This window comes from Onychostruthus taczanowskii, unplaced genomic scaffold (genome assembly GCF_017590055.1).
Source record: "Onychostruthus taczanowskii isolate IOZ18803 unplaced genomic scaffold, ASM1759005v1 scaffold156, whole genome shotgun sequence".
Taxonomy (NCBI): domain Eukaryota; kingdom Metazoa; phylum Chordata; class Aves; order Passeriformes; family Passeridae; genus Onychostruthus; species Onychostruthus taczanowskii.
The window spans coordinates 766,847-791,151 of NW_024498751.1; the positions used below are offsets into that span (position 1 = coordinate 766,847).

Genomic DNA, 24,305 nt, shown 5'->3' on the forward strand with positions numbered 1-24,305 from the left:
TGTGTTTGGGTCTGTATTTTTAAAAACAGAAAGTTAACGACATGTATCTCGTGGACAACTACATAATAAACACTATTTCATTCATGCCTCCTTACCTTCCCATTAATTCACTTTCTGGCTATCTAGTCCCATGCTAATATGCATTCTTAAGAGGGAAAAAGTTCTCAGAGAGTCCATGAAAACATTGTAAAATGCACCTCCATAAACCTCTTTTATTCAAATATAGGAAAGAGATGAAACAGGACTAAAAATTCATTTTAGTTTACATCTTCCCTCCTATTCCCAAATTATTTTCTCACTAAGGAAACAACAGAAACACGCCATTTCTTATCATTTTGTCTTGTACAAAACAGCTCAAAGTATGAAAATAAGTTTCAACAGTATTTCTACAGTTATGTTCACACTTGCTTAAACATCATCTCATTTGAATTTTCTTACCAGCTTCAAATTATTTAATCTGAAATTTATTCCCTAGAAAAGTTTTGTGCTAAACAGTAACATGATACTGAGAGAAAGAACAGAGCACCAGGTACTGTCACGTTCTTCCCATAACTGACTACAAAATTTTATGAGCATGTTAAGACCCACTGTAAGAAGCAGCTGGTGGAAAAATCACATGCAGGTTTCTAAGCACTGACATTAAAGTGGCTTTTTAATAATTAAATAAATATCTACTAGATGCTAAACTACAATAGTTCATCAATGAGAATTTACAAATGTGCATATCAACAATAACATTTCATGACATCAGGAGTACTTATTACCTATGATTACCGAAAACTACTGACTTAACAAGTGGAACAATATAGGATCCTTCTAATTATCTCTGGAGGAAAATTCTGGACTAGCATCTCCAGAGCATTAACCATTAGTTATTTGTCCCAAGAGGCCAATCAGATGTAAGTGAGCTGTTGATATAAAGGTTCTGAATTGTAACTGTTGATAGAAATACCTCTTGAACATGTAAGTATGGGCTTCTTTTCTTTTTCCCATAAGAAAGCTCACTGAAATTTATTTTATGGCCTTCAATAATCCAAATATTCACAAACTTTCTTTTTTCTCTTGCAAATTTAATTGTATACTTCTTCCCAAGATGAAATAATAGGAGGGAGAAGCATTTATATGCATAGTATTGTCTCTTATGTTTTTACAGTATCATTTATCATATAGCCTTAAATTCCACGGTGTTGCATTGAGAAGACTAATAGAACTTGTGCTTGCATTGCATTTATCATGGCGTTTTCCTCCAAAAATAATATCAACTATATTCTTACATTTTTGGTGCAAATACATCAATACTTTAAATCAATGTATTTGTATTAGAATGTACAGTCCATGTAGCAAATGAATGTTGTCTGAAGCTGTCAAGACAGCCATTAAAAGGTGAGGTATATATCATGCTTTCCAAGTCATCACATCATTAAGCCACCACATACAAGCTCTGAAAGTTAATTTTCACTTAATAACTCTATTCTTTAGTTCATCTAATCAAACTTTTGGGATAAAGTCACCTTTTTGCTTTGACACTGTTCCAAAGTCACTTAACTCTTGCTGCTTCCTCAAGAAAAATGCTACTTTAATGAAAAATGATGTGACAACTGTATAGAGATAAACGGTTGTTCTCAGTATCCATTAGAATTCCACTGAAGAAACTGCCTGAATGAATGATCTAATTGCTACATAAGAAGTAACAGACATTTAACCCTGCCTGATGTTCCCAGACTAAATGAAAACACGTAAATACTCCACTAAACTATATTATTACTGCATATGCACACTGTACATATGCACACTATAATTCTTTCTGAACTTCATGCTGGTCCAAGACTGTCCTTAAATAATTGCATATTACCCAATTGAACATTCTTCCAACTCCTAGTAATTGAGTATACCCAGGCTGTTCATTAACATTGTTGGCTGAGAGACCAGAGAGTACGCACATAAAGTACCTTGCTTAAATCTTAGCCAGTATTTAGAATCTTCTTCCTTAAGAGGTGTCATTCATTTACTCCTACCACAGAAATACACAGAAATGAAAGCAATTTATGCTTCTCCATTATCCACTATCCGCTGGTTTTGCCTTAGAAAGTTAAAAAAAAAAAACAAAACCAAAAGACAACAACAAAAACAAAAGACAACAACATAACCCCCGCTATTTTTATATTTTCTTCCTGATTTGCTTCTGTGCTAGCTAGCTGCAACTCACTCTGTATCTTGGCTTTTATGATTTTATTCACCTCATGCTCTAAGACTATTTCTGGTGTTTTCAAATGTTTTTTTTTTCTTTTTCACTTTCAGACCTTCAGAGAAATAATTTTCTTTTTATTCTTGTATCTCCCCTGTGTCCTCTGTGTACAGCTCTGCATTTTACATAAACAAGTACCACCACATTGACTAAATGTATTTGTATCATACAGATACATTTACAGTTACATCTTACAATGAGGTAAAGAAATAACAGTATCCACTGTCACCAAAGTATCCTTCATCCTTGATTTTTAACCATGACACGCAGAATTTTGCCTTAGTAACAAATTAAGATTGTACCATTTGCAGTCATTAAAATTCGCTGAAGCAAGAATAAAAAAAGAAACAGTGCAGTCTTTATCAGCAGAAAGAAATTGCACTGATACTTCTTAAAAAGCATAGAAAGCAGTCAAACAATTGTAAAAAAACAGTTTATAGAAGGAGCAGGATGAGATTGACTTTGGAATTCATTCCTGAAACAACCAACCTCTTTCAAGAGCTAACAAGTATAAAATGCTGTTATGAATGTTTTGGAAATGATCCTCAAGCTGTCATTCACTCTCTCCAAGTGTCAGACTGAGATACAGCATTTCTGGCCAACTGCTTCCTACATGTAGTCTGTAGTTGCTACTGCATGTCCAGTTTATGGGCTGTTTTGTTCCCAAGCCATAAAACCCCTTTTCTGAAAGTAAGAAAGTCACCTACATTTAAACAGTCTAAGGGTAGAGAAGGACGATTGCCTGGTTTACCTCTTACAGGCTGAGAGAAAAATAAAGAGTATTTCCATTTTAAAAAGGTATTATGAGAAGAAAGGAAATTGAGCATGCTCAGCAACAATACAGGATCTGGGCTTTAATTTCCTTTAAGACTTTGCTCAAGCCTGACTTTATCCACTTCTGGCAAACAAAACATGTGACACTGCCCAAGGTTTCATTTTAAAATCATTTGTGTGTGCAATATAGATTCTTCTATATAATTGAAAAGATAAATCACATATGGAGAGCTACATCTCATCTTAACATGTATCAAAAACCTTTTAGCCTTTCTTTACTTGGTGTAACACTGGAAACTTGCACTCAATTCCACATTCCCTTATACTCAGCTTCCTCTCTGAGGCAGGTGTTTAGCAGAGAGACACCTACTGAAACATTTGCTGAATTAGAAAATCCACCTCTTCCAACTTAAAAGAAAGGGCTGTGATTTGCCTTTTTTCCTTGGTGAACAGTGCAGCCATCCCAAGCAAGTGGCATGTAAGACTGTTATGTATCACACTCTGTAATCACATTTCAGTAGTTTACTGGTTGTAAATAATATGCATGAGTGCTCCAAGGATGAAAGTGCTCTTTTGCTGCCAACATTAGTTGTTTAATGATCTGAACAGCAGAAGCTGCCAATTATTGTATTCCATTTTAAAGTGTCATTTAAAGCCAGACTTGTAATTATGATACCTTAGCTATACATTCACAACTTAGCTAGAGAGCTCCAAGAATGTAACTTGAGGAGTCCTGGAACAGCCACTGATGATTATACATCAATTTCACCTATGGAAAAATACCATGTGTTTTACATGTTAATGGTATACCTGACAGTATCAGCTTTGCCAGTAGTTCCAAACTGTGGTGAAGGACCTGAAGTACCTTACACAAGGCATGGCATAGCCATAGTTTAGTTCTGCAGGCTGGTCATGACTTCAAGGGATCTACTCAAGCACATGAAAAACTTTACCTAACAAGTCTGTTATGAAGAGGTCAATGATTGCTCTAATACACTCCTTAACACTGTTAATCCTTCTCATTACTTAAAACTTACCTGAAACAGCCAGCATTTTGGCTTCAAGTAGAGCTGGTAGTTGAGTCTCAATATCATTCACTTTCCTCCTCAAAGTACTGCAGAGTTTCTGACTCGTGCAAACCTAAATTGAGGCCGACAGCCATGATATAGAATTCATTCATGTAAAAGTATAAGGCAGCTGAAATGGGGCTTCAAACATTCTTGGTTAACAGACATGACATAACATCCTGCAGCAAGGTAAAAAAGCTTAACAAAAAGTGATGTCTTTACAGAAAGACCCAACATTGAATCAAAATGTCCAGATTGTGCTGCACATTCTATTATTAAAACAGGGAATGGTAGTAGCATTAGCTACCTGCATGAGAGAGGACATGTTCCACTAGTACATACTGAGGCTGCACACAGAAGAATGGCCATCTTACAAATTCTGCACTATTTCAGTATTAATAATCATGCTTTAAGTGGAGCACAAGTAAACCAGTATTTGGAGATTAAAATTCTATAACATACCATGTGCACTGATTTTTATACAAAATATACCATGCTCTGCATTTTAACTGAAAAAAGACAAAGCAGCCTTATTTTAGGCTATATTAGCTTGATACCGTACTTCAACATCAGGACACACAGATGACTAGGGTTCAGGTTTCTGACTTTCCCTTGCTCTCTTTTTTATATTTTTAACTGGAGGTCCTTCAACAATCAACACAGTTTGGTATTGAAAACATGGAGAGAGAAAAAATAGAGAAAAAATATAAATGAAATTCAGCTGTTTCTGTACTTTTCATTTCAGTGTACATTGTCACCTCAGAAGGAGTTTATGCAGTGTGCAAAATTTATAGAAGTCCCACATATTCAAAAATTTTGGGGTTTGCTCCATATTGCATCATTTTGGAAGGAAAGCAAAATGAACAAAAACCTTTCGCTGAATTAAGGCAAATCCCTTGTTCTGGAGGCAGATGTCAAACACTTTCTTAAAATAGTAGCTGACACTTAAGAAAACATTGCATTCATTGGAACAAAAACTAAAGCAATAGTCAAGACAGGCACAGGCCAGTTCTGAAATGATGTCATATGAAAGGGAATCTCCAGAGAGCAGTTTCCCTGCCTTCCTTCACTTTTATTTTTCCTTCCTCAAAAACAAGTGCCATGCTTATTAACAGAGGCACAGTTATCACTTCACTTTTTAAAGAGCAAAACTTGGTAATTCTAATGGTTTATCTGTTTGCACAATTAAATTATAATAATTCATACATAAGACTAGCTTTAAATCCTTTTAAGTTAATAACACCCTCTTGCTTTGCTGAGATTATCTGTTAACTATAAATGGGTCATTTTTTTTTTTTGAGTCAACAGAACTATCCTCCAAGCAGTAACTGTTACTCGTAAAGACTTCAGAGTCATCCTATTAATTTAAAAACATACATGGCTTCTGCACCTACTATAATTTTTTAATTCCTAGATATTTCAATTTGTGTGAGCACCCCCTTCTAAGTGACTCACCAGCTAATTCAGTTAAAATGTTTTTAAAACCCCAAACCTGTCAGAGGTGAATAAATGTGCCTAAAAGACCCAAAGGCCATTTCTGTCTCCCATCTCCAAAATAAATCTCAAAGTTTTTAATGACTTCTTTCCAAGCAGTACTCTCTCTTTAGGGGCATTGAACGGCTCAGTGAATTGCAATTAGATGGGGAATCTTTCAGCTCCAGGAAAACTGCATGAATATATCCCATGCTGGTAATAAGTTAAAAGTCATTATCACTAGACAGCTGTTTGGCAATTATGCAAAATAAGGTGGGATGTTTAATCAGTTTCTAGTGAGCACTGTCCACTTTGTAAGCCCCACTGTCAGAACAAAGCTTGCTGGCACTCTTTATTAATGGACCAAAATGCAGGGAGCAGAGGCAGGAAGCCCCTCCAACTCGCAGATGATTCTTCTGGAACATGAGATAAGTAGGTTGCTGGGCCCCTGCTTGTATCTATGTCACATGTATTCTGTAGATAAATGAACAACATTAATCTTCAGACCTATCATATGGCATAGTTCAACAAAACTAAATGAGCAAGTGGGAAAGACAAAGTAATATACCCTGAACTAATGGCACTGCCTCTGTGTTACATCAGGTCTACTCCATAAGCTCCAATTCTTTTCATTTTTTGTAATTATTGTATCTTCATAACAGATCCCATTATTCATTACAGTAGCTTACTCAGCCACTAAGGAAAGGTTATTTCTTAGCTAACAAGGATGGTGAACATTCACAGAGCCAGTGTCCTGGGCTTCCAGTGAGCACCATCCTTCTCTACCCAGCCTGACTGCAGAGGCCTGTGGTCCCAGCAATGCCCTTTCCCTGCTCCCAGTGATCAGCTCCGCTGTGACCCACAGACCAGCAAGCTCAAAGTCTAAAAAACTCTCTTTCAGTTTCAGCAAAGTGTTTTTGCAGACAAGTATTACTGTATTTATTTTTAAATCCTCTTCAGTCATTTCTGAAGCTTTTTTAAAGTAGACTTTTTTTTTTTTGAAGGGCTCTTGTTTAGGAATATACCTTACAAATCTGCATTCAGATTGAAACATTACTCAAAAAAGCAGTCTATCTGAAACCAGTAGGAAGCTGGTTAGCAAAGATATGCAGTATCAAGAGGAAAAACAGCAAAATATCAAAGGCAAATTTGCCCATTTTCATCCTCTTCCATCTTTCCAGTTTATGATGTTAATCTAAAGCAGCAAAAACAGGGACAAGGACAGCAAGTAAAGCACTGGAATTGACTCTCCAATCATCTCAAGAGAAAAGAAGTTTTAAGTAACCTTCATATTTCTTTAAAACAGCACCTTGGAAAAGATAAACAAATTCTGCTAACACTGCCTAAAGGAAGGAACAGTCTACCTGGTCTCCCACACAGCACAATCTTGTCATTAGTGAAAGCAGATATTAATTTCTGAAGGAAGGTGGTGAATAAGGGCAGCACTGCCTTCATTAGCAGGCAGAAGTTAGCTTTTGCAGCCACAGCTGAGAACAAGAGAGATGAGGCAGCAAAGGCCATAGAAATGCCAGTGGCACAGGGGAAAAGGATAGACCTTGGACAAAAGAATGTTTTCCCCATACAATAAAAAGGTTTAAAAGACCAGCTCTATTTATTTTGAGATTAAAATAATAGGATGAGATTATATGAATAAACTAAATAGGAAATTATTTGGAGTAGTCTTACTACATGCTTCCTATTTATCTTCTACAACAAATAAAAGTCATCACATAGGAATGGAATAAAAATAAAAGAGTATTTTATCTATTGACAATATAAAGAAAAAAAACCCAAGCTGTGAAATTCCACCTCACAGACTTCTCTACAGTTACCCAATGCTTCAGCTGTTATTGACAAAGTCTCCAGGTACTATGGTGATAAAATAAAACCTCACGAGACTTTTTATGGGGAAAAGGCAAATTCCATACCTTATGTTTTAGCTTGCAAATAGCTTGAAGCAACACTTCAAACATCACTTGAGCTACTGAATGTCTCATTCGTTTTAGTAGATGAGCTGTAGGTCAGTTACAGTAATTTCCTTGATACTTTATTCATAGTAACTTAAAAATACAGGGGGAATCATTGTTATAGTCTATATTAATTTTCCCAAGATGTGGGTATAAGCAAGGAATAGAGAAAATGAGATCAAAATAAAGTGGAAGAGAAGGAAGGAGTGGTTATGAGATGCAGTCTTCAAATTATCTTTTTAACAGTGCACAAAGTGCTGGTCAAGATGATTAGAAAAAACAGATGATGAAGGATAAAATTTTTACTGATTTAGGTGACTGCTATTAGAGAAAATGCGAAAAACGAGTTTATTTCAGAGTATAAATTCATTGGTAATCAAAACCCAGACATATTTTTCATGTCCTGTTTCATACGGATCTATGTGAATTGGCTAGAGTAAATGGATTTTTTTTTTTCTAGAGCATCCATGGAGCAACTGGGCCATTCAGAAATAAAACTTTAGTGTTCTACTTCTTGAAAGAAGTCCATGAAATAAGAAAGATAAAGGAAAATAATTAACATTTCTAGTTAGAAACAAAAATTATGCTAAATATGCTATATAATTTTTATTTTATTTTTAAAGGGTATGAAAATGAGATTGCTAGCTAGATTATTAGTAAATGGTGAGGAAAAGAGGCACTTCATTTATGCCCTTCCCTTCACACCAACAAAACTAGTTAGAGAAGAAAGAGATTCTGTATTAAGAGCCAAAACACTCAGCTATGACCATGATTTCATGAAGCTGAGGAGTGTGTTCCTGAATAGAGACCTGAGCAAGAGAATGGATCGTAGTAAAAAAGCTGAGAAAGAAGAGATTACTCTGTAGCGTTGCATTTTATTTAAATGGTATGCTCTGTCTCACCCCTCCAAAATGTGTGGTATATTCTGTGGTCGTGCCCTGAAACATCATTTATCTGTAATCCCCTTGGCCCAAATCTGATTCCGTGCCCACTTTGATTTTCCCTCTTAAGCTGTGCGAGGGAAATCAGACCCTCTCTTGACCCTTCTCCTCCTGTTTTGGCCCTTCCATCCCCTAGGTTCTCCCTCTCCCTTTCCCCCCTCCCTTCCCCCTTTCCCCCTCAGTAACCACCATGCTGTTCCCAGGGATGGGACCCCAAATAAACCCCCATTTAATTAGCACCCTCAGAAGCCGTGTGGAGTCTCCTTGCCTGCCTGCTGCTGCCAGCAAACTCACAGCTTAGGGGGCCCTCCAGGGACACTCCAGGGTGCCCCCCCAAAAGAACTGCTACATTACTCTATCTGCTTCCTGAAGTATTATAATCCCTGTCGTTTGTTCAAACAAAAAGTTGGGGAGGGCTTTTCAGTGTACGTTTAAAAATATGTACGTGCAAAATCTTCTTAGAAGGAGCAGCACAAAACCAACTTCCTAAAACAAAGACAATGTGCATGCTACGATCTGCTTCTGTAAATATTCTGAAGAACTGAAAACATGTACTTACTTTGGCAGTAGTTTCTTTAATGGACATGCTGAACAACTGTTCTTTCTCCTGAAGGCTAGAAGGAATTAAAATAAAATAAATAAAATTAAGAAGTTAACCTCTGCTCAACATGGCCAGCTACACAAGACACATTTTCATATGGAAATCAAGTGTTAAGCTGACTCATATAAACACAACAGACTCAATGTCAAGACAAAAACTATGCTTAGTTTCAGGGCTGCTAATCACTAACCAAAATCACCTTTACAGTTCTTTATTAACAAGTATACAGATTTTACTTACCCTTTGAAACACAATTGTGATTATTTGTGTAATCATAATACCTAAAGCAAACTTAGAAGTTCCCAGCAATGTCCAGGACTGGTATTTTGCTAGACTATCATCCAAAAACCTAACACAAAGGCATTTCTGACACAAAGAACTGACAGTTTACTATCCTCTTACAACCCCGTTTTTAACTCTACCAGAAAAGGTTCAACTACAGTCACTTGTTCTCACAGTAACTTTATGTTAAATACCAGTACTCAGTTTCTTTAGATCCACAAAAACCTTCCAAATATTTGTACCAAATTGATGCAAGAGTGGGCTGAAATTGAGGCATTGCCCATGCTTATATGAACAAAATTCAAGGTTTTCTTCCACATATTATAAGCATGTAGGTTTCCTACTTTTCTATTACCAAATCTAAAGTACACCTGTGCTTTTGGCTCTTGTAAATAAATCCAACATTTACATTTTTAACATGAAGTTCAAAACTCCAAGCAAATCAAACATCAGGAGTTAGGAGAGGGGTTATTTTTGCAAATTTAATACTCCCGTCTCTTTGACTTAGGAGGTGTACACTTTTTATACAGTGTTCAATTACTTTATCACACACTATTTTCTTTTCTGTCAAACACCTCAGTTCTGTATACGTGACAGGCAGCACTCCCCATTAGCAGCATCTCAATTTTTCCTCATGCCTGTGTTGTAAAAATTCTCTTTCAGGACCTACTGTTACTATTTTTCCCAAATAAGAACTAATTATGTATTTCTGAGCTTTTCTCCAGTGTTAGGCATTGAAATATCCAAACATATCAGAGACACCACTGGATTTATTTCAGTGATACTCCTGCATGACAAGGCAGTGTTGTATTAATTTTACAGGTGGAAGAAACAAAAGCCAGGGTTATTCGGAAGGCACACTATGACTGAGCCCCTGTTTTGACATGCACGCAGCTCCTGCTGCCTGTGCATTCCTCTCCTCTATGCATTTCAGTTTTCTTTTGAGAACCTGCCCTTATTTTCCAAGCACAGCACTTACTGAGCCCTAGTTCAAGAGTCAGCATTTTCATGAGCACGAATCCCAAAGCACGTGAAGTTGGAGTTGCAAACAGCTATTGATCGCCTAGAGAAAGGCTGGTTGGACCATCGTGGCCAACTGCACACAGGAGGGAAACAGCCTCAGAGGCAGAATTCACAGTATCATTTAATCACATTAATGAGGCACCTATTTGCATTGCTGTCCCTAATACCCTGCTTCAAGGAGCACACATCTTTCCCATCTACAGCCCAGCCAGGCCTGTCACCTCATTACCACCCCAGTGCCTGTGCAATGAAACAAACAGAAATGCAGCTGCCTACCTATGTAAAAGTGTTTAATGACATGTCTCACAGAGTCTCAAATTTCTCCCTTTTCTATAGCAATATATGTGCAAACCACAAAGTACTGCTGGTGTAATGATGCCATTATCAGCTCCCTGCTTGCCTCTGGGCATGCCAGACAGAATGAACTACTTAGCCACTTCTTTTTTTATGCTTTGGAGCTCCCAGTGACTTTCAGCATCTCCCACAACTGGCATCTGAGCTGGTTAGGTTATGTAAAATAAAGATGGGCTTTGTGTACAGATGTCAAGGGGCAGCAGCAAGGCTGCAGTGTGTAATTGAATGAATACTGGGTGACTGACCCAATTGTACCAAAAATGTCTCATAAAATTCAACTCTAAAGACCCAGGCCATAATAAAATGTAAAGTGCAGTTTTAGCCAGAAGAACAACAGTATATAGATGGCAACTCTAACAAATATCTTCCGTGTGCTCTTCCTCTCATCTGTTTCCTTTCCCCACAAAAAGCCCCCCTCAAGTTCATACATTTCACTGCTCCGCATAATTCACACAGCTAACAGGAAGAGAGATCAATTTTTAACCTCTTTTGAAGCAATGCATCCAAAACAGCATGGCCAAATAGGATCAAGTTGTCAAATATGCATTGCTAACAAGGATGCACAAACCCATGCAGACTTTCAGGACCAGGTGCTGAGTGGGAAAAAAACATTCTCTCTATACCTGGATTTCTTTTTCATGAGTCTGTAACAAGTCACTGAAAAATAAATAAGGAATGAAATGCTGCCACTTCAATGACAGCAAAACTACAGTTTTAAGATGATTTTGTGGAACTATAGTTTTAATGGAATTTTATATTAATCTGACCTATACAACAAAGGATATCATTAGTAAACAATTAATTTGACCCAAGCTAATGATAGCTGAATTAACCAGAGACTCAAATCTAAAGATCCTTCTGTTACAGATACAGCATTCACACAGACTCTTACAAGTGTATTTGTTTTATTTATGGCATGAATTTCACAGTAATATTATGTTTCAAATCATTGTTAGCCTTCAGAGTGATACCAGAGGAATCCCTTACACCTTGCAGAGATTAGCCCATCATACAATGCACACACAGCAATCAAAATCAAGTACAAACGAGCCATCATTACCAACTACAAACTGCTTTTAACTACATTTATTCCCAGGTTGTTTTTTTCTACCACAAAACACTGTCACAGAGAAGCCACTCACAAGCTTTCCAATTAACTGACAAGGTAATGACCCACAAGAGTAAGCAGACAGTCAATACTGATTCATTCTACCAACAAAGAGCTTTAACCGCCATGATCTATTACATGTGACTTGAACCAGAAACAGCATTTTCTTTTACAACCACCCTGGAGCATCATATTTCATTTTAAGAAGGGTATTCTGTCTACTTAAAAGCTGCTTTAGGTATTACTACAAGGGTAAATGGCTTTAGAAAGAGCTCTTTGGAATAACACAAAATTCTTGCCTGGGAATGCGTCCATAGTTTTGACTCGTTGCTATTCTTCTCTGACAGAACAGCTAATCAAGAGTTTGACAGCTTCTCCTCACAGTCTTAGCAATCCATTATGAGGACCATTTAGAACTTCTCAAATTCAATATAAGCTAACTCTATCACAGAGAAAGCAAAATTCCAGCTGATGAAAAGACTAGAGCAATACAGGAATTCAATTAACACAAATTTAACTGACTAAATATGAAGGAAAGGAAAGTTTTTTAATACTTGCAGAATCCACAGCAATCTATGCATCATGCGCAGTATATCTTCATTCATGTAGATGGCCACACAGGCCTTTCATTTAAATGACATGCCATGGACTTACAGACATTGGGAACCATTAGGAGGAAAGAAGGACAGGAATGTACACGTTCTGTGTCCCAGAGTATCACTGCATACAGGTTAGACTAGAATAGGAAAGCAGGAGCTGAGGAATTATGCAATTTCTGGATGACACATGAAGCAATACTTTGGCAAAACACAGACTGGCTGGAAAGCTGCAGGAGGGTGTGGGAATGCTGCATGTTCAGGAAGTGAAGTTGATCTGGCACGTAACAGCAGATTATGGGAAAAATTTTAAGATCCAAACACTTCAGGCAGTACCCTTTAAGTACCTCATTTTATTGATATTAAAGAGTAGCTACTAAGTATATTTAATTGCAATAACACAGTTGGAACCTGCTGAGATGATGATATTCATAATTGGGAATGGTGTGTAGGCAAAATAAAGGAAGACATTTCAACGCAATACTGGACAGAGGGAAGAATAGGAATCAAGTGGTTCCCACATCCCTCACTCTATCACAGCTTCCCACATTACCACAGAGGACATTAAGTGTCACGATATAACAGACAATGTTATATCCTTGTTTAAAATACCTTTTAAAGGTATGTTTAAAATACCTTTGAAGAATGGTTAAAATACGTTTCAAAGAATCTTCTGAGAAGTTTAAATTTGCATGCAGGAATTACAGATACTGTGGAAGTGGCTTTGTTCAAAGGAAGGCTAACTAGCACAATACTGGGAAGAATGGCTTTCTCCAAAAGGAAGGCGTGTTTCTGAATGTCTTCCTTCCACTATGCTGGTATACTTCCCTTTGCATACCAAACTATTATATATTTATGTTTTGCTTCCTAAGAAAAAATTCAAAGAATGCAAATGGGCAAAAGGCAATTCATGCTGTTCTCCACATTCAATATATATAAATATACACACTGCTTAAACAGAAACAGTTCCTGTATTAACAATAAAATTTATACACAGCAACAAAAAGTGCAGTCAGAATTTAGTTTTGTATCCACACAGCAGAACATACCACACACATGATACCCCTATAAAACAAATAAATCCTGTACTAAAAGTTCTTATTTTTCATAGAGAAACTAAGCTGCCCTCTCTGATCCCTACCTGAAAACACTGAAAGACAAGTAAAAAGTTCTTTAACAGCAAGTATTCTCCTTTACATTACAGTCACCTAAAAAATTATTATAGATGTTGTCATTACACTCCCAATCTCCACACCACAATAGTCCTTAAGCAAAAGGCACTTTAATTTCTTTAAAACTAAGCACAAGTCAGAACAATTTAAAATTACCCATATTTGAATTTCTAATTCAAGAACAACAGCCTAGAAGCCCATGCTCAGATTGTATGCAGAAGCATGATGGGCTGAACCCTCAATTCATATGAATGTATTTTCTTCTAGATGAAAACCAGCAAATTTAAACAGTTAACGGTTTGAATTTGGCCCAGAGTAATGAGACTGCCTGCAAACAATAAGGTTATTGTGATCATTGTCATGATCACAACCTGCAGAGACCATGGCTTTTACAGCTTTATGTCTTCTAACATGATTCTTCCTCCAATTCTGAAGTCACAAGAAGCTATACTCTTAGAAGATAAAAATATATAAACCAAGCCCTACACTTGTAATCTTGCTTTAAACAACAAACAGAAGCTGACCTTCAAAAAAGCTTTTGTCCAGTCCCTTGCAAAAAAACCAATTACAAGTGCTACTTGGGGAACCTTTGGTGTAAATGTCTGCTACAGTCTACATCAAGGCAAAAATCTACCAAAAGTCTTCAGTATATGGACTTCACCGTGCCTTGAGGGAATAAATCCACAGTATAAAATCAAATCAATCAATAACTTCCTTGTATTTTTATAGTTCCCTTAATGGGCATATCTCAGAAAGTTTTGAAAACAACTCATAAAAAAAGGAGCTTTGAACAAAACTATATTTAACAAGAGTCATCTTTAAGCTAGACATGTACAACTAGGACTAGAAAAATAATGAGAAAACATACTTGTTTCCAAAGTTTTTTTGAGGAAAACCATCAGATTATTATTTACAGATACCATGGGCAGATTTTACCAGGACAAGACCTACAGGGCATTGCTGGCCCTACACTTCTGCTAAATTAGGGACATTCAGGGCTAGAATGCATAAATGCACAAAGGTAAACCATCACTTTTTGTTCTCTTTTCAAACTCTCTACCACAAAGTTTGATTCTATCTAATCAAGAAAGAAATGGGATAACAAGATTTTCATTCTATGTGATTGTCTCATACGCCTGTCTGTGTCTACACATCAGAGTATCACCACACCAAGAAAGCAATTTTTCAGTCAAGCACATAAATTCCTTTTCATCTTTGTGCAATGATCCATGGGACTTAAAACAATGGTATTTTCATAGCATCATATCTTTTTAATGGGAAGTAAAACCACCCTTTAAATCCAAGTCAGGGTTTTCCAAATAAACTCTGATTTTTTTTCTACGATAATGCAACCCGCAGAAAACTTCTATATGATGATAGAGCTAGTTAAAAAATTATAAAAATACAAAATTTCTGCTCAGCTGATGTTGTAAAAATCCAATTTCTCTATCTAAACCTGAAAGTGCTCTTGAGGAAAGGACTTGGACATTAAATTCAAGGAGAGAAAAGTTGTGTTTAACTCATAATAAAGATGAAATTTCTGGCAGCTGCAATGACTAGTCACCTGAATTAGAAGTAAAATGCAAAAAAAAATGCTTGGAAAATTTCCAGCCTCAAAAATTAATCTGATCTGAGACAACAACCATCAAGAGATGTACCTTAAGGCACAGGACAATCACACCTTCTGCACATTTCAATCTACAAAGTTCTCAAAGGAATATGAATGAGAACCTGAAATTATGCACCTACCTCTGAGTGATCAGAGAGCTGGTTTTTCTCCAGCAATTTGCTCTTCTTCAAGCTATCATTTGCAGAGCAGCATTTCTTCACTGTTGCTATACATCAAGCATTGCTTCAACACATGGGCTTCCCCACTCAGAATTTTTCAAGAGTCAGAACTGGAAATACACTTTTTCAATGTTTGTATAACCACTAGGGTTTCTCACTGACTCATGGGTTGCTCAGTGGCTGTACTTGCCGTTGTCAACACTTAAAGGCTTACACCTATAGGAAGTGTACTTTAAAAACTCATCATCCTGCCCAGCTCTTGCACACATTAAAACTCTAAAGAGTCAACTCTTATTTGCTGAGTGCTGCCAGACAGTAGCCCCAGTTAGGAGACCTGAAGAAAAATCAGGGCATTGGATGACACTTCACAATTTTTCATAAGAACACTTAATAAAGTAGTTTCTTAAATACCAGTAATACAAGGACAGAGGCAGAATCTCATAATAATATGTGTTTTACATAAAATCACTCCAACTGAAACAATCAGTTCACAGACACCTGAAGATGCTGCTAGCATTTTTAGTCATCACAACAAGCTCAATTTTTATTACCATGGATTGAGAAATCTTCTGGTCCTATAAATCACCATTCACACAGCCAAACCAGCTGGCTGTTTCAACCAACCAAACCATTCATATGGTGATGGGTTTCCCACCACTCTTCTACCGGCTGATGCTGCAGGGCAGTTGTTGTTTCAGCTGCTATCAGGAACAGGAGCATCAGAATGAGAACAAAGGGACAATCAAACAGCTACCTGCAGGAGCAGTTCATCACATCCTAACTAATACTTTCCCCAGATTTTCTGATGTATCAATAGATCCCCATTCTTCTTCTACATCTGTCTGGAGTGCACAAAAACTAAAGCTTGCCCACAGCAGCTGCAATTATTCTCCTAAGAATAACATCCATTTTACTTCACTGACTGAAAGGGTCTGTCCCTTGATATTGTTGCTAGCTGTTTCTCTTCATTATATACAAACTAATTTAGTATCACACATTGATTGAGACAGCTGGCCATTTTTCCCTGAAGAGAAGTAAATCTCATTGTGCACATACCCAGAGGAATCAGCACATATGTGGCTGGGCTTTATAGACTGCTACATCCCACTGGATGCTGTTCAAGCAAGCAGGAGAAACCAGATGCTCAGCAGGGAAAACCAGATTCCTCATTACACCATACATGTGAGCGAGCACCCAAGCAAGTGCTACTTCTCCTTCTGCTGCAACTTTTTCCTTCTATAACACTGCTTGGAAGGACTAAAAACTGCCTTTAAGATTGCACCAAAACAATTCAGGTTGACAGCACTGGCTCTGTGCTCCATGTTGGAGGACTGGCTCTTTCCTTTCCCTGCTCTGTTTTTAATCCCCCCTGTTCTTCCCAAGAAAGGCCAGTGCCTATAGTGTGGGAGTAGACTTTGTAAAGCCCTTTTTTCTCACTGAAGTGGGGGGTCCCTTCTCCTCCTCCAGTGGGATCAGAGTCATTATGAACTTCTGAGCCATGTTCGCACCTTCATAGAAAGCGAATTCACTTCATTTGCCCAAACACAGACAATTTATGGCATGCCAGGCTTTCATTACAAAGTTCCTCCTAGAGATGGTGCCACAAGAAAGGAAACAAAGACACTTCCCCATGAACTCTACCCTTCTATCCTAGGCAAAGGACAAAGGAATGAAATTAATCCTAGGCAGACAAAATGGAGAGGAAAACAAGAAAGATGAACCTCCTAATTCTATCTACAAGAAAGATGAACCTCCTAATCAGTCAGCTCACAAAAGATGAGGCAGAACTCCTCTTTCACCTATAACTTGTCTTAGCCTCTCACAAAAGACTGTAGCCAAATACTTTGAGAAAGCTGAGATGATGGCCTTGTCAAAGACAAACCTAGGCACGGGACTAGCTGAAAATGAGACAATGGTATTATCAAGGCTCAAGCTGGATTATGACATTTGACAAGAAATTGGGAGCTCCTCCAGAATGGCTGTTACAAAGACCCAAAGGGATTCAGGTGGGTGTTTGGGATAGTAGCTTTAGAGGCAGAGGACATTAAGTAATTGAACACCTTGCCTGGACTATCAGAAAACCAATCTGCAGTAGGACTTCTGAAGGTTGAAGAGCAATGAGTGCCAAGTGCCACCTCAACGATGCACCACCGGCAGCATCAGATGAATTGGGATGCTGTGATCCCCATCCACAAAATGATCCATGAGCTGGAGAGCCAAGGGGTGGTCAGCAAAACCCACCCACCCTTCAACAGTCCCATCTGGCCTGTGTGCAAGTCTGAAAGAGAATGGAGACTGACTGTGGACTATCATGGCTTGAATGAAGTGACTCCACTGCTGAGCGCTGCTGTGCCGGACATGCTGGAACTCCAGCACAAGCTGGAGTCCAAGGCAGCAAAGTGGTACGTCACTGTTGACATTACTAATGCATTTTTCTCCATTCCTCAGTTTTCAGGCCTCAGTTTGCTTTCACCTGGAGGAGTGTGCAGTACACCTGGAACCGACTGCCCCACGGGTGGAAGCACAGTCCTACCATCTGCCATGGACTAATCGAGGCTGCACTGGAAAAGGGTGAGGTTCCAGAACATCTGCAGTGCATTGATGACATCACTGTGTGTGGGAACACGGCAATGGAAGTATTTGAGAAAGGAGAGAGGATCATCCAGATTCTGCTGGAAGCCAGCTTCACCATCAAGAAGAGCCAAGTCAAGGGACCTGCCCAAGAGATCCAGTTCCTGGGAGTAAAGTGGCAAGACAGACAGATTCCCACTGAGGTCATCAACAAGATCATTGTGATGTCTCCACCAACCAGCAAAAAAGAAACACAATGCTTCCTAGGCACCACAGGTTTTGGAGAATGCACATTCCTGAATACAGCCAGATTATGAGCCCTCTCTACCTAGTTACCCACAAGAAGAACATTTTCCAGTGGGGCCCTGAACAGCAGCAAGCAGTCTCTCCCAATGACAAAACATGACAGCCCATTCTAAATCCTACTTTCCTAAGTTAATATGTGAAACTATGTTGAAGTCTTTTTTTCCAACTTTACTCAAGTAAACCAAGTTCTCTAAAAAAAACCCCAGCTCTTCTGCCTTTATCAGGCTTTGTCCTGAACTGAAGTTGTTGAATACTTTGAGTATACTCCAACAATAGGATTTACACCCCCCTGAGTACTTGTATTTCATTTCAAATTGATCTTTCCCAAATGAACTCCAGGCATCACAAAAGCAGAGGGAACTGGCTGCATAAATGTCCACATTCAGTTCCTTGCACCACTCTCCACGCTCTAATAACTAAAACACATAACAGAGAATCTTCCTTATCTTCAGATGGTCCCACAAAACCACCATAGGAAAAACACCTACTAATCAAAAACTGTTCCATGTGAAGAAGAGGTGGAGCATTTAGATATTTTGAAAGGTGTATAATTGAATTTCTTTCAACCAGCAATCAGTGCCCAGACAATAGTCCAGATGGAACTGTGCAATTTATTTTAAGAATGGCATGCTGTAAGAACACATGCGTCTGTAGATATGGATAATAAAGAAACTGCAAAACAAAACAAAAAGTGAACTGAAGTAGTTTCCCTAGTTTGTGTTGTGAAATGGAAAGAAACAAATAAAGGAATTAACAGATATTGAAGTGAATAGGTCAAATAATTAATATGGTCTAATTTTATAATTAGAAAACGCAAGTTACGCTAGTTAAAAACACATATTTCTGAAATGGTGTCCAATAGCAAACATGAAAATTATATATTTGGATACCTTTTGCTATCTCCAGAAGAAAGCACTTCATGCTGAAACACTGAGACTCATTTTCCTCTGATTTTAGTGTGTTGTCTTCAGTTAAAACACTGGCATGTGTCAGAGTGCACACAACACCAGCTGCTCCCACCTTTTAAACGCATCTCCATGCAACACCATACAAGTGAACTGAGCTTGTGGCCTGCAATTTCCCCATTTTAAAATAATTATTATACCCTTTAGCTTACCAAGATCAATCAAGCCTGTCTGGATGAACAAAACAACCACATTCTGCAGTCTCAACTTCAGTGAGAATTCCCTGTCAAAACATTTTTCTTTGCCCATTAACCAGCAGGTTTTAACCATGACTTCCAAAGCCCTCAAGTAAGGTCCCAGGGTAATGTGCCTTCACATTTCTAAATTCTGCAAGCTGAAAGCATGCCTTGGGTATTGACAAAGGCTCTTCATATTTAAAAAGTTCAGCACATACCAAAGATAAACAAGGCATAACAAAGAACACTCCTGAAAAAATTACAACACTCAACAAGAAAAATAAGCTTAGAACCAATGCTCATCCCAGAGCTGTATTTGACATGCTCTTTTCCTCATTCACACAGAAGGGCAAGTACTTGGGCAAGTATTCTTTGTTTAATATTCCTCTCATGTTCCTGGAAGTTTGCTTCAATATATTGAATATTTTTTTATCTTTTAGTGAACTGCAAGCTATCAAATACAATGCATTACAGCACAGATTGTCTTAAGAGATGCTTCACACTAGCCCTGCCTGTGTTACTCCAGTGCTGAATGCAATTCATGTAGTCAACAAATAATTATGCAAAAGCACATCATAGCAGTACTTTACTGACAAGCACAATGTTGCTAGAACAAAGACAGAGTATCTTGCAGCCCAGCAGAGAGGAGTTTGTAATTTACTGTCCATTGATATTGACCTTGATACATAATCACTGATCTCTAGCACATGTGCATGAGTAACAGCTTTATTTCTCACTCAGATAGCTCTAGATTTAGAAAACTTTTTTTCTCCTCTGCAACTACTCAGAAAATCAAATGCAAATTTCCAGAAAAAACTCTTTCAGATTAACTATGCCAAGACTTTGGAATTTAAAACTAATATGTTGAACTAGCATCAAACAAGTATTTAAACCTGTTACCTAATAAACAATACTTCTTCCACAAGACATACTGATTTAGAATAAGCCAATGCAAGTTGCAACCATGGAAATTCTGGCAAGACAAAGGAAAAAGAGTTTACAGAAAGGGTGGTGAAAAGCAGGATGCCTAGAAAGGCTGCAAAATCTCCATCTTTGAAGATATAAAAAACTCAGAGAGATACGGCCCTGAGCAACCTGATCTCACTTGGAAATTGTAGCCTGATTTGAGCAGAAGTTTATGTAAGGTCATCTCCTAAATTATTGTTTAGCTGTACGACAATCTGGGGGATGCCCATAGGCACACAGGAATTATACCCACACCAAATGTCTTACCATGTGCATGATGTTTTTTCATCTTACAAAAGGAGGGCAGGTCTGGATTCAGACATAAAATCTGTGTACCTGAGGTATGATAGACTGCACAGCTTGAAAAAGAAGCCACCCATCAGTTAAGCTCACTGTTAATCTGAATAAACCCTCGCTTTTAAATAACTGCGTTTACGTGTCCTGTAATTGGTTTGGCTGAGATGGAGTTAACTTTCCCCACAGCAGCCCCCACAGTGCTGTGCTTTGCATTGGTGGCTGGAAAGGTGATGGTAACACACCAGTGTGCACTGGTACAGCATCAGCACCCTCTCTCCAGCATTCTGCCCTCTCACACCAGCAGTAGGCTGGGGGTAGGCAAAATCCTGGGAAAGGACATACCCAGGACATCTGACTCCCACTGACCAAAGGGATATTCCACACTACAGGATGTTTGGGATGTCTGCTGATATAAAAGCTAACTAAAGGAAGAGGAAGCAGGGGCATTCCTTATTTACAGTGTTTGTCTTCTAGAGCAACCACTACATGTGCTGAAGCCCTGCTTCCTAGGAAGTGTCTGGACATCACCTGATGATGGAAAGCAGAGAATAAAACCTTTGTTTGCATGCATGCAACACTTTGCTTTTGCTTTAGTAAACTGCCTTATCTCAACCCACGGATTGTTTTCCATCTTATTTTCTCTCCCCGGGCCAGCTGAGAAAAGGAAGAGATAAAGTGGCTTGGTGAGCACCTGGTGTGCAGCCAAGGTCAACACACCAGAGTCCCAACAGCAGAACTCCAGCTATGGGAATGAGAGCAGAAGCACCTGACCACTGGTGATAACAAAGTAAATAACAACAACAACAAAAGTTTCATTCATTGCGTCTTTTAAAAATGAACAGAAAGGAAAAATTATTTTAAAATTTTCATTCCAGTTATGAACGCACTGTGAATAAAGAATGCCTGTTTTCTCTCAAGTGATTGTGCTATTCATGGTGCTAGTAAGCAAACAAGTCTGAGAAAATTCCTCCTGAATCCATACTATTTAACTCACTTTTAAATAACTTCCCAGAGAGGTAAGTGCAACAGCAGCAATATTACGGCAGCAATGAGGCAAAAAAATAATCTGAATATTCTTTCATAAGCAAATCCAAAACTAAGAAAACTCAAATCAGTTTCTCAGACAGACTGCTTAAGATCTTTTATTCTTCGATCTTAGAAACACAGGTATAAGATATTATTAAAACAAGCTAAACTTAATGCAAGAAACTATTTCTCATAACCTAATTTAAAATTTTAAACACATGTCAAAAGAGAAGAATACGTCCTCTATAAAATGTTCTGCTGACTTAAAAAAAAAATCTGTATAAATTAGCACACATGAGCAGCAATTTCTCATGAATGTTAGTACAACCAAACTAAATCAAATAAACATGATGGGAGATTAAAAATTGCAAGCAACATAGTTATTGCCTATATGGAAGAAAAGTACATTAGGATAAATAGGAATTTTATTTTCTCTTGGTGACACAGCAGCAGTACCACTTTCAAAGTCCCATCACCAATGTCCAGTACAGTTTCAATTGCTTTTTTAATTTAAGATGAGGTTATTTCCAAAATACTGCCTAGAGTAGCTACTTTTCCATTTAAAGGATGCATCTACTGTTCATTTAACTGTGAGTGTCAAAAAATTATTCATGCTGCATCCTCTTCCCCACTGCCTCCATCTAGCACTCCTCATCACATCGGACTTTATTGTAATTACAAATTCATGGAAGCAAGAAGCATCTCTAATATTTACTTGAATGGTGCCTAGTACACACTTTCAGGCTGTGAGAAATATGTTTGAATTACTGCATTACCAAAGTGGGGAAAGAATTCCACTTGTTAACAAGCGATAGTGTAAGCTGATGATAGGAATTAACAGTTGATGGACACACATGCTTTCTGTAGGTGGGTCTTCACCATAAGAGAACATTAAGTGCAAGACATTCAAATAACTACAAACTCCTCTGAGGAAGTACATCAATTTTAGAACTCCAGCATCTTTTCTCCGAAAGCTTTAAAGTGTCTAAATCCAGATAATTAGCTGGCACAATGATGAAGAAAACAACTGACAGCCAACTCAGCAGAACATACAGGAAGATACAAGATTCTACATCTAAATTGGAATTTAAATACCTCTTTATTGCTCCTGGAAGATCTAAACTGAATGGAATTCGATAGGAGGATGCTAAAGTGTCGTCCACAGCCTTGCTTATTTCCTGCAACTCTCTCAAAGAAATGCACCCAAGTAAAGCAGCCAGTTCACAATCCTGTGACTGAATAAGCCTATCTTGTTCTTCAATTTCTCTTCTCAGCTGTTGATCTTTTCCTTCTAATATGGCCAGTCTTGTTCGGAGTTCTTCAATTTCTTTCTGCATAGAACAGAAACCCAAGTTTAAAATGAATCTTATGAAAGAAACCCATTTGCCCCTAAGAAAAAGCAGTATAAGTGTCAGAAGTAGCATGAATTAAATTTGTCCAATTTAGCAAACATTAAATGAGACATCCTCTTGCTGACACACAAAAATTTTTATGTCAGTTGTACTCAGAAACTCTAGTGCTTCCAGCAGTCTGAAACTTACCACCTCCACTTCAACACCACACTTCATGTTCCTCTTCCAACACCTACTGTCAGTCCTCTTTCACTTTTAAAATACATAGGTATTTCACAAGTTCACAAGCTAAAAACTTGCACCAAAAAAACAAATGACAGATCACCCATGGCAACAGACTCTTGCTCTACAGACTGGCAGCTAAACTGATCAAACATCTATCTGCAGAATATCCCTGCAATGGTTTGTCTGATGGTTCCAATTCAACAAGAAGCACAGGATGCAAGCAGAGAATCACTTACTATCTAATCAGCCCTTCTGATAATTAACATTTCATTTTAACTAAAAGCACAAAATCCTTCCCTTGACTTAAAATGCACAGAACATCAGTTGCACTAATTTTTCTAGAAGTGAAAATTGTGTGCATTATGATATTGATGCTTCCTGCAAGAGCAAAATACAATTTTTAGAAACATAGAATTGTAGAATCATTAATGCTGAAAAAGACCTCCAAGATCATTGTGTCCAACCTTCGACAGAACAGCACTTTGTCAACTAAACCAGAGCACTTAAGTGCTATGTCAAGCTGTTTCTTGACCATTTCCAGGGATGGCAACTCTACCACCTCCCTGGGAAGCCTACTCCAAAGCCTGACCACCCTTTCAGCGAAGAAATTCTTCCTCATGTCCAATCTTATTCTCCCCTGGTACAGCTTGAGGCCATTTCCTCTTTTCCTGTCACTTGTTACTTGGGAGAAGAGACCAACCTAGCTACAACCTCCTTTGTAGAGAGTGATAAGGTCCCCACTGAGACTCCTTTTCTCCATGCCAAACACTCCCAGCTCCCTCAGCTCCTCCTCATCAGACTCGTGCTCCAGACCCTTCACTGGCTTCATTGCCCTTTTCTGGACGTGCTCAAGCACCTCTATGTCCTTCCTGAAGTGAGAGGCCAAAAGTTAAAAAAAAAAAATCTTCATTAATTTGTACATCATCCTTGCACAGGTTTTTCCTTGAAAACCCAACAGATAGTTTGCCTCCAAGGAAGCAGCACTTGTTGAAGGAAACTGGATTGCTGAGTTAAAGTTGTCATCAAACTA

At 38.1% G+C, this 24,305-nt stretch overlaps 1 protein-coding gene across 2 annotated transcripts in view; it reads right to left on the minus strand.

The window, feature by feature from the left end:
* The window catches only part of DISC1 (DISC1 scaffold protein), a 132,650-nt gene that overhangs the window by 101,813 nt on the left and 6,532 nt on the right, over positions 1–24,305 (minus strand). For both annotated transcript variants that reach the window (XM_041399144.1, XM_041399143.1), the window contains exons 3-5: positions 22,794–23,029; positions 9,027–9,081; positions 4,057–4,159 (exon numbers count right to left, since the gene is read on the minus strand). In XM_041399144.1, coding sequence (XP_041255078.1) covers positions 4,057–4,159; positions 9,027–9,081; positions 22,794–23,029 — 394 coding nt within the window. The remainder of the gene's footprint in view (positions 1–4,056; positions 4,160–9,026; positions 9,082–22,793; positions 23,030–24,305) is intronic.